Raw genomic sequence first — 12,182 nt, 5'->3', positions numbered from 1 at the left:
ATTGGGGAATCAGGCTTACACACAATGCAGTACAGTACATCATCAGGCTCCCAGTGGGCCTGCACAATGTCAGACACATCACTCGTCGATGACCACGCTGTTGGAACTGGTCTGGCGTTCGCTGGAGAGCACGTTGCCATACTCGTCCACCTCCTGTATGATGGTCACCACCTTGGTGGTCTTGATGGTCTTGGTACTGCAGAGAGAGAGAGACAGAGAGAGAGAGAGAGAGAGAGAGAGAGAGAGAGAGAGACCAAATGGAACAAAGGGTGGTTACAAGACACGCCAGGGCTTCCCAAACATTTCCATGCCAATTAAGTCCCCCAAATAGTCATAACAATGACTCCATCATACACCATTTGGATTTTTAGATAGGCTATTGCATTTTAGATTTTAAGTTTTATATTTGTGATCGGCAAAATAATTCAGTGTTTTTAATGGCACCTGTCTTTTAAAACCTGTGATCATGCTGAAAGTTGAATAAACATAAACAATACTCTGCCTGTTGACCCCCTATATAAATTGAACAAATTAACTTAATTAATCATCTACAGATATATTACTTGTCGAGGTCTCCGTCCAGCAGCCTCCTGTACTCGGCGATCTCCATCTCCAGCTTGGTCTTCATGTGCAGCAGCCTCTGGTACTCCTGAGCCTGGCCCTCCGTGTCGGCTCTGAGCAGGGTCAGCTGCTCCTCCAGAATGCCCACCTGTCTCTGGTAGCCGGCCAGCAGGTTGGCGTACCCGGACTGGGTCTCGTCCAGGACGCCCTCCAGAGACGCTTTCTGCTCCACACATGGAAGAGAGGGGGATGGATTAGTGGAATCGAGAGTTATGTATATAACTACGGTTCTATGAATACCGGATGACCGCCAGAGGGGCGGTGTTTTCAACACCTGGATATACATCGCGCGCACGCGCAGAGGCCGAATATTAATACCAACACTGTCACTCGTGACCCCCTGTGGGCGTGAGCCACCGATATAGGTGCCCAGTTCACAGGGTTCATCCTCCTGAAATCTTTTCGTCGGGATTCCGAGTGACAATGAACTCTGGCGGTCATCCGGTATTCATAGAACCGTAGTTATATACATAACTCTCGTTCTATTTCATACCTACTGACCGCCAGAGGGGCGGTGTTTTCAACACCTGGATGACTCATACCAACATGGTCACGAGGAATCTGCGCTTACCGAGGTCGGTTTGCAGATCTAATGGACAGCCAAACAGCCGTCACCACAGGGTGAGGGAGAGTCAGGTTGGCTGACTCTTGGCAAAAGCCCAAAACAGATGGAGCCCATTTGGCTGCACTGCAGCACAGATGTCCACCCCCTGGTCTGGCATGTCAAAATGCCTCTGGGGAGGCCTTGAGGCCTACTGAAGAGATCTACCTCAACGCAACAATCAAAGTACCTCTAAGTGTTGCGTTAGTCTCTGTTGAATCAAGGCACAGCCTTTCCTGTGCCCTTTATCACAGACAAAAACAACCAAACAGCCATCACAGCTATGCCGTGCCACAGAGCCCGGACAGGGCACAATAGGCAGGTACTAGAATGCTCCATGCCTGGCTGTGGAGCAAACTAAAAATGATAGGCTAGCCAACGTGAAAGGCAGAAAGTCCTTGAAGACATAAGAGGGATTGGCGAATGGTAAACCCAGACCCATCGGCATCCCAGTCTCAGGCACCGGGCAGGGCCTGAAGACAACCTACTCACTTCCGTAGGGTCGCAGTGAGGGCAAATGGTACTAGTAGATAGCCATTTGAGAACGGCCCGATCCAAGGGCTGGGGACAAAGTCCATCCAAACCTGGTAGAGTGGTACCTCGTACCAGATGGTAGGGGGCGATTGCTCGCCCCGTCAGCGTGGCTGATGGCATACCCACAATAAAGTGTGACAGGCGCTGTCCAGAGAGCGCAACCTTTATTAGAGCCATCATAGCCAATGAAGAGCCGTTCTGACCACCAAGTGCATGTGGTAGGTCTAACATAATAGGCTCTCAGGGCCCGTACTGGGCACAACAGTTCTCAATCACAATTACTCTCCTGGTGGAGAGGTTAAGGCTGCCAATATCACAGGCAGGTATTGAAAACACAGAGCAACATGGTGGTGCTTTGTCTCAACTAAACCACAGTTTACTTGTGTTGGCGTGCAACGCCCTGGTGCAGGATGCACAAGAATCAAGTAGGGTTCGGACAATAGGCATGATTGTCAGTGGTCAGTTTACGCAGCCGAAGGTGACCCGGGTGAGAATGCACCCTCTCCCTAAACTGTGACAGGGGATTCTGTCTGTGGGGAGGCCAAAGCACTTCATCGAGAAGCTGCAGTAGATGATTCGGCTGCAGTGGTAACCAAAAACGAACCTCAAGTCGCGTATAGCCCGCCCAATATGAAAAACAAATTGAGGCGGAAACATGGAAACTCATACTTCCTGACCATACCGGTGGCACCATACTACTGTGCGACTGCCTCTGCCTATCCTGTGAAGGATACACGACACCAAAAGTGGCAGTGTAGAGAAGACTTACAAGAAGCCGCCTGGCCAGGGGTGGGCCAGAGTGTCCTGCCCTAACGGTCAGCGCCGGAAGGGAGAACTACAGTTGGCCACGCGTCAAGCGCTCAAGGCCAAATATCCTGCTCTGCCGTACATATGCCCAGTGATACGAAACATCATCGGATCCAAGAGGCTTAAATGGGAAGCATGTCCGCCGCCTGGACTGTATACCCAACAAGAGCATTGCTATGAAACCAGCAAGATGAGGCAAGACCTCCTGCAGAGACTGACTGGATCGAGCGACCCCTTAGTGGGTCGGAAGGTAGACTGTTGACATATCATGTTACGAACAAAGTCTAACCATCCCAAGGGCCAAGTCCACTGCACACTGGCCCAGTACATCACAGACACTGGCTGGAGATGGCAGTAGAGCGAAGCACGCTTAAATGCCTGTACATAACTGAAACAGTAACCCAACCGTATCCACGGTGGTAGGCAGAATTCTGGGGTTCGAGGCCCAGAAATTATAGACAGAACATGTAAAAGGGTGCAATGAAAGCAGCCCTAGAGAAGCAACTGTCAACGTCGCTTCGGTGTGCCCAACAACCAGAGGAACTGGCTGGCAGCACTGTACTCGTCCAAGACGAGACAGGTCAGTGGAAGCTGTCCGTCAGCCCCCCATTAACTCTAAGAGTTTAAGCAAGGCCATGCTTGCAGACCATTCTCAATCTGGCACCGCCTGGAGCACATCCACTGTGCCCAGCATACATGACCAGAGGCAGCTGGTAGGTCTGAGATCGAGGATCAGGCGAAAACCACCACCGTCATCAGTCACATCATGAATCAAGGAGAAACCTTCAGTTGAACCAAACTGCTTGTTCACCGTGCACTATGCTGCAAGGTCTGTTGGGTGGCAGGCCCAAACATCCGGCCTGGAACGACAGGCAGAGTGTTAAGTGTCCCACTGTACTTCCCTGAAAGTGGGGCCTGTTAGAATGCTGAGTCTATAATTGATGTGCAAGCTAGTTCAGCTGTACGGTTGCACATACGCAACATGTGTCCCCTGCATTTACCCATCTTATTGCTACTAGGATCAATGAGCAGCCATTCTACAGCGCTCGGGGAGCAATTAGGGGCTCAGACCGGGACACACATGGACACATTGCTGGCCGGATCTGGCATTGAACCCGGGACATCCAGGGGCTCTGGGTCGCCAGGCGGGCTCACTAACCCGCCGTGGCCGCCCCTCTGGGCCACACTAGGCCCCAACATCATCAGGGTAGTTAGTTACCACGTAAGCTAACGCCTAGAACAAGCATCACCCATAGGTGCCGTGCCTGCGCATCAATGCGCGCAGGCCAGAGGGCCAGGATGAGGTGACCATTAAGGGACCGTCCAACACGTCCCAGTCCAGCTGCCGTGGCATGGATCTAGTTGGCAGACCAGTGACTCTACACTGCGTGCGGCCATGGGCAATAGCCATACTAGCTCGAAGGCTTCATCTAGTGACACCACCAGAGAAGCAATGCTGGCATTAAGTCCAGGGTTAGGGACCCTGTCTCGTTGGTCACCCCCAGAAGGCAATCTAAAGTTCAGTGCTACTCATCACAGACCACGAGTAGCGGCTCTGGAAACAGCAGGAAAAGAGCAGCACCCATGTATCAACCCATTAAGACAGGAACAAGTCTGGGTTGCCGCTGCTATGTAAAGTATATAGCCATATGTATACTCTTCTCAATTCATGAAATCGACATTTGAAATCATTCCGAGACCTAGGTCCGGATTCAGAAGGTGTTTACAGCATCGGCCCTAAATGGGTTAAGACGTTCTTAACCTGAGCAACTTGGTGGCCAAGAGTACCACCTTGAAATTTCCCCTAGTTGAGAGAGCATCATCTCACAACGCTAGCATCCTTGTGGGAGGCAAATCAGCCACAACCACGGCCAACACAGTTGGCATACGTGCCAGCAGTATGCAGCCACAATAGCAGCAATATCTTCAAAATGGCCTTGGATCGTCTCGGGATCCCCCAGAATGAAGTTGCTAATGCTGCTCTGGAGAGGAAGTCTGCAGCTCTCGGTATGGAGCCGTTTCCCTCGCTACCAGACTACGGATAAGCGGTTGGAGATGGATGGAAGAATGAACCACCGCCATAGCCTGTGTCCGGCGCCCAAGTCAAAACCCGACTACAGGCGCAAGTAATGGACCTCCTCTGTGGGACCAGAGAGGACCAGCATGTTGCACTAATCCATGAACGGCAGCAGAGCGAGACACTCTAAATACTACTGGTTATGTACAGTAGTTGTAGCGAAAGAGTGATCAGTGATAATGCAGCAAAAGAGCGAGAATCACTCAAGCTACAGTGTCAAGTAGTGCCATAGTATAGTGGCAAGGCCAAACACTTGGACTGTCATATACAACCATTTTAGTACCAAGCATATTGGTAATATCTGGCAGCAGCAGAGCGACGTACACTCAAGCTATGATAGCAAGTAATCACAGTATACTGCACATGTCAAAGCAGTAGTGAGTACCAGGTACACAATGTCGTGGTTATACGAAGATCTAACCCTCAGCAGTTCGCTATGGGACGCGTCCCAACTTGGGCGCGGACAATAGAAGTACTTAATAGTACACTCACATTCTATTAAGTATATAAGAGAATGGGCCTCTTTTGCATCATGACGTAGCACGTGCCCTCTCGACGAGGGCATAAAAGCACGTACTCGCGCATGCCTCACTTATATCTCTTATAACCATGGTTACTGCGTAACCTTCAGAGAATGGCAGCAGAGCAAAACACACTCTCAATGCCAGTGAACCAGTCAGCCACAGCGTTACGCTTATTGATCATCTGTACGCACAGTATGTCATTAATACAATGCAGACATGGCGAAGAGCGGAGACCACTCATGCCTATGTCAAGTACACAATATGATAGTGGCGGGGCGGAACATGCCCTCGGTGCTGGTAAAAATGACCATCAGTACACACAGTATGTAAACAATACTATGTAGACATGGCGAAGAGCGAAGACCACTCAAGCACACAGTATGACAGCAATGGAGCGAAACACACCCCCAGTGTCAGTGATAATGCCGCAAAAGAGCATGATCACTCAAGCTACAGTATCAAGTACACTACATATGTACCCGCCAATGTATCCTGTTGTCTTGCCCCCAAGACGGATCAGGGCAGTTGCTGCAAAGGCAGCTAATGACTAGTCCAAATAGGCATAGGCACAGCATTATATGCCTATTGATATTGATTCTCAGTACATGTTATGTACTGAGGAAGGCCATCTACAGGCCTAGGGGAAGAGCCCTCGATCCCGTGCCTAGTAGAGATAACCACGCAATGGTTAAGCGATAGACGCTTGAAACATTATATTAGTAATTATACTGCCAAGCACACAGTATACACTTAAGTTAAGCTGTGACGTTAAGCACGCTGCAGTGACAACATTGTCATATTCCTGCTTGATATAACGAGCAAAACAAACTAGCAAGTCAGCACTAAGCTGCGTTTACAACTTGACATGCATTTTGAAAAAGTTTGTTCCTTAACCAGAAATCGTCTGGGGAAAGCGCTCATTAACGTCACGACCACACAAACCTCCTCTTGGTAGACATCGTTGCAACCAAGCGCCACATATGTGGTAGATTGCACGTCTGCGACAGAGCGAAAAACACTTCTTGCAGAAACACGTGGAGAGGAGTGGTCATTCAACATGACTAATCCTATAAATCAGTCAGAATAAGCGTCGCTGCAGTACGGCGACTGCCCAGTTACTGACGCCATAAAACATTGCTGTTGCTTATTTAGCATCGTGCGGCCATTCAACATGAGTATTGATTAATAGTCAAATAAGCGCCGCCGCGGTCGCTTTCGAGGCGAAGCACACCTCTGCGAGCCACACAAACAGCACACCGACATTAAATACAAAGTTAGCTCTTAGTTAGTGAACACACAACCGCTAACCCTTAATGCATTAGTCGGGAGGATGGACGGATACTGCCGACAATCCCACAAATCATACAAGTTGGATTCCAGCGAGCAAACACTGTCACCAACCCAATGTAACGCCACACAGCAAAGCGAAGATAACGCAAGGCTGTAGCAGGCACGCCCGCCGGGCAAGTAAAGTAACACGCAACTTACCTGTAGAAAATAAAGTCCAACATAATAGTTGGACCAGGGAGCCCGGCGGAAAATTATCGCCGCCAACCATGCAGCCTCTGGAGGACGCAAGGTAGCCCCAACCGAACGGTTACGAGGCTTATAGGCATGACCGGCGTCGAGAGCCCCCCCATACAGCCTCGAAGTGCTAGTAGCAGGAGCTCAATAAAATAAATCGACCTGCGCTCAAAGGCGAAAAGATGAAAGAGGATGAACCCTGTGAACTGGGCACCTATATCGGTGGCTCACGCCCACAGGGGGTCACGAGTGACAGTGTTGGTATTAATATTCGGCCTCTGCGCGTGCGCGCGATGTATATCCAGGTGTTGAAAACACCGCCCCTCTGGCGGTCAGTAGGTATGAAATAGAAGTAACGATTTATCTGTAAATCGATTAACCCATTTTGGGTCGGGAACCCCTTTTGGTGTTAGCATTATGTTATGCATTAGCTATCGAAAAATAGCAGATCTACAAGCTCATAGCGCGCCACCGAGTGGCGCGCTACGAGCTTGTAGGTCTGCTATTTTCGAAAAATCGAAGAACGACTGACACAGAAACATAGCTTTTTCAGAAAACTGTCAGGATGTAGAAGACATTTTTAGAATCTGATCTCAGGTCAGAATGGGTTAAAAACTATTTAGGAAAGTACAGGATATTTGTAAGATAATTGATAAACAATATAGTTTTCAGTCATTTGTCTAGAAGCACTTATCCCGAGGCTGTTCGCCTTCCTGAATGCTGACCCTCTTTTCACTCGCACTTTACAGCGTGAAGCTGCTTTGTAAGAACGATGAACTGCGATGAATTGCCATTTATTTAACATGAATTGTAACGTTTTGCATTCTTCTTATTTATTGGTCCCTCTCATATGATGTTTGTACTTTTGTATCTTTTTCTACTGTCTGAATATGTGATGTGAATTATGTGTCTATTTATGTGTCTGTTTTTAGAGCTCTGAAACAAATTCCAATCAACTCTGTTGACATGGCAATAAAGTACTGGTTCTTGAATCTAGAAAATAATTTTGTGGTTATTAAATCGCGAAAAATCGTATTATGAGTTAATGTATAAGAGCCCCTTTCCATTGCAATTGGACCAGAACATTGGCTCTAGAAAACAAGCATTTTGGACTTTCAATGTACAAATAAAGGGTCCAGTTCTGAGTTCTCGTACACTTTTGGTATAGTGGTACCTTTGAGGCTCACGGTTCTGCCTCGCAAGGCCTTTTAAATACTTAAACCAATCATAAAATGGATTGTAGAACATTACTGGGAGGCGCGGGAACAGGAGCAGACCATCTAACCAAACGTCAGTCTGCTTTTCTCATCACTACAACGCTAAGCGTTGCCCCTGAAGTCGGCGGAAACAAAAACCACAACAAGCCATTATTCTGCCCTAAACCGGTTCTTACCTTGCTGATCTCGGCCTGGAGCTCGATCTCCAGACTGTGCAGCGTCCGTCTGACCTCGATGATCTCACTCCGGGACGAGTCGAGGATCACGGTTCTTTGAGTGACTTCCTGGTTCAGCTCGGTGGTCTGTGGACACGGAAACCAACGTTAATGGGATTTATGGAATTTCTTAGGTTTGTTAGTTTGTTTTAAAATGTAGGCTATTCATTCTAAAAAAAAAAATAATAATAATCTAGGAAAAGAAAATTTTTACTCGAGTCGTGACCAGTGTTTCGTCGACTAAAACTAAGACGAAAAATGTTCGTCGACTACCATTTTTCACTGACGAAAACTAAATGGAAACTAAATGAAAACTAAGCTATGGTGACTAAATGGTCAACAAATAAAAACTAGACTAAAATGTTAGGAGGGGACTAGTGGACAAGAGATGCAGTAGGCTATAAGTAATTTTACACTTGGTTGCATGCTGAAAATAGCAGATCTACAAGCTCACAACGCGTCGCAGCGCGACGCGTTGTGAGCTTGTAGATCTGCTAGTTTAAAATCTGCAAGTGTAAAATCAGTCATTATGACGGCATCAAGGCCAGCCAAAACACATGTTAGTCTAAGACATTAACGCTAAGACATTCCAGGTGACTAAAATGTGATTAAAACCACAAAAAAACTATTCAAGAGACTATGACTAAAACTAAAATCAAAAAACAACACTGGCTGTGACCCATAGAAATTGGTCCGTGACCCACAGATGGGTGCCGACCCACTGTTTGGGAACCAGTGTGTAGCGTGGCCCTACCTTGGTCTGGAACCACGTCTCCAGCTCCAGGCGGTTCTGGGCCGTAACCCTCTCGTAGTGTTCCCTCATGGACTCCATGACCGTGGCCAGGCACTCCTGAGGGGCAGCGTCGATCTCCACGTTCACCTGGCATCCCACCTTGGAACGCAGCATCAGCGTCTCCTGGAGAACCACACCAGATTGGCATTATTGTACGTGGCGGGTCAGATTCATAGGCGGATCTAGAAATTATGGGCCCCTGGGCCACCGTCATGCAAAAGCCCCCCCCCCCCCCCCCCACCCCCCTGGAGCTTTTTTTTCTTCTTCTTCCCGACGTGGCGCATACTGTCTGCACACGTATACGCATAACAATTATGACATATAGGCCTGCGATATTCAGAATTTACAGCAAGGGATTGCTTAAAAATAATAAACAGCCAAAAACTAAGCCAAATAAATGCAAACTGAGGGTTTAAACACTTGCAGTAATGTACCGTATCATGATGGTTTAGGACTTTTGGGGTTATTTTATTGACACAAATAAATAAGCCCATTGTTAATAACAGTGACAAGGACCGTGTGCGTCACTGTTATTCACTGTTACCCCTTTTTTGGGGGGGCCCCTGAGCTTGAGCCTCTTCGTGGTCATGCGGACGCTCAATCTCAGGGCCCCCCCTAGCTCAGGGGCCCCTGGGCCTTGGCCCAACAGGCCCGTTGGATAATCCTCCCCTGGTCAGATGAATCGACTTCATTGATTATTTAAGATTATTGGTATACTGTCCGTCCGGTATAAGCTATACTCCATAGTACCCCCCAAAATGGCAAAAAGGAAAAGATGTGTGCCCACTTAAGCCCCATATACAGTACTTCGTCATAGACAAATAGTGAAAAGTGTAACACGTAAGCCCTATTTCTTTCTTTTGGATCACCATTATAATTTCTTTCAATATCTTCAAATCAAAACTACAACAGCTTTTGAGTGTCTGTGCGTCATCTTTGACCTCCAGACATCTATACCAACCTCCTCGTGGTTGATCTTCAGCCTCATCAGCTCCTCCCTCAGGTCCTCGAGGTGCATCTCCACGTTTGATCTGCTCACGGTCAGCTCATCCAGAACCCTCCTCAGACCAGCGATGTCTGCCTCCACACACTGGCGCATGGACAGCTCGCCCTCATACCTGGGGTAACGAAGGGAACGGTACAGTATACAGTCAGTGGTTGTATCAAAGTGGGGTCTGTCTGTGGACCCCCGGGGGTCCTTGAGGAGGTTCCAGGCGATATATTATAACTCTATGGGTCCAGGGAATCCCCAGCAACATTATGTATTCTAGCCTGAAAGCCACGTTTTACCACACTTTCAGTAATTCGGAAAATGTGACCTGGGTTAGCCTAACCCAATTAGTCCAGGTGCTGATATCCAGGTCAATCTTTCAGTTCCCAAGTCTCCTGCACTATGTTGTCTTGTGTTGTCTAGTTACTGTATATCACCGCTTTTAACAGCCTGCACATGTGAACTACAGATGAAAATCAAAAATAGTCCTAAATTCAGCCTCAAACATACTATCCCGCTTAACTTGTTCTCTGTCTCTGTTCCTATGCTGTCATTCACCCGATGGAAGTACAACCCAAACCACAAGACGTGTCTCTCAGCTTAAAATGTGTTCATTTTCTCAAGAGAACAAAGCAGTATTTTTGTTTGTTTGTCTGTTTTGACGCCTGTTTCCGTACTTACTTGATTTTGAAGTCATCTGAAGCCAGCTTTGCATTGTCAACCGCCAGGTAGATTGCAGCGTTGCCAAGGACCGAGCTGGTGATCTATAGAGTGAGGAAGCAGTAGAAGTGTCAACGGCTGAACAGCTAGATCAGTGAAACATGTTCATGTCAAGGAGCCCCAAATGTATTTGGTCCAAGACCCCCGTCTGAAAAGATTGTGTGCCAGGTACTGAGGTACACCATGAGAGGCAATTAAGCTCACGCACTGTGAGCTTGCAGATCGGCTATTTTCGAATAGCCAATATAAAAAATAGGGCTAAAGTGGTTAGACTGGCTTTTAGCTAATTTTGTCGGGAGGTGGTAGAAGGGCTACCACCTCAAGGATGCATAACCAGTATCCTGTTAGTGGGACCTCTTTGGCTTTGGCTCCCATTAAATCCTTTGTTCTTTTTTTTGGGGGGGGGGGGGGGGGGGGGGGGGGGGGTGAATCTATAGGCTAGGAGAGTATCTGTAATGGTTACGCCTAACCTGTTCAGCAAGCATTTAGTCTAGCATTCCAAAAGGTTTCAAAATAGTCTACTCATTAAATTGTCTGGACAGCAATGTCAGCAATTTAAAAATACAACATAAATAATTTGTCAATAATTTTATATGAATTAATACAGACTCAGTTCTGTTGCTTCCAATGTTTACTTTATACCTCTATACTTTTACTTAATTATGATGACTAGCGAATAGTAGATCTACAAGCTGATGCTATGGGTTTTTGTGAGCAATACATTGAGCTTGTAAATCTGCTATTTTCAGGATTTTTGAAAATGAAAATTATTTTAACCCATTTAGACTGGGAAAGGATCTGTCATTTAAAATTTTAGCATTGGCTATTCAAAAATAGCAGGTATACTTGAAAGTGTGAGAAGTACTGATTTAGAAGGCATTTGTAGAATCGGCCTCAAACTTTTTGAAGTGTTGACAATGAAATGAAAATGATTGAAAATGATGGGAAACCTTTGCAAGAAATCTTCCTATATGATGACAAAATAGCGAAGCCATGTTGAAAGTAAATAACCAAGTGTGACCAAGCTCCGAAAATGTATACATGAGTTCATGAGATCGACACCGTTTGCTACAGCACCTAACTAACTCCGCGGAAAAAGCTCTTCATTTCTCACCTGGTCCTGAAGTTGGTTGATCTGGATCTTGAAGGCGGTGCAGTCGTGCGTCTCCGGCACGGCCCTCTGCTCCAGGAACTGCCTGATCTTCAGCTCCAGGTCGGTGTTGGCCGCCTCCAGGGAGCGCACCTGGTCCAGGTAGGTGGCTAGGCGGTCGTTGAGGTTCTGCATGGTGGCCTTCTTGCTGTCGTGGATGTTGATGCAGGGGCCGGACACCTCCACGCAGCTGGTGCTGCGGACCATGGAGGCCTGGGAGATACGGACGCCGGAACCTCCGGCTCCGCCGTACATGCTGCCGGCCCGCAGACCACGTGTATAGGTGGGAGCAGGGTCGACACTAAAACCGCAGGTGGGCATAGACGTCATGGGAGGCTCGATGTATAGCTGACCGAAGGAGGGCATCGTCATGGGAGAGCGAGGAGAGCTCACAGAGGAAAAAGACAT

General features: G+C 47.6%; 1 protein-coding gene across 1 annotated transcript; it reads right to left on the bottom strand.

The window, feature by feature from the left end:
• LOC306937227 (keratin, type I cytoskeletal 50 kDa-like) lies at positions 1-12,182 on the bottom strand (the record flags this gene model as incomplete). Its single annotated transcript, XM_079520892.1, has 7 exons — positions 1-196; positions 564-784; positions 8,082-8,207; positions 8,875-9,036; positions 9,875-10,031; positions 10,586-10,668; positions 11,739-12,182. 7 exons carry the CDS (start codon positions 12,180-12,182, stop codon positions 79-81), a joined length of 1,311 nt encoding a protein of 436 aa, XP_079377018.1. The 3' UTR covers positions 1-78.

The sequence above is a fragment of the Electrona antarctica genome (assembly GCF_951216825.1).
Source record: "Electrona antarctica genome assembly, chromosome: 14".
NCBI lineage: Eukaryota > Metazoa > Chordata > Actinopteri > Myctophiformes > Myctophidae > Electrona > Electrona antarctica.
The sequence above is the reverse complement of the archived record's forward strand: the minus strand, read 5'-3'. Positions and strand labels throughout refer to the sequence as shown.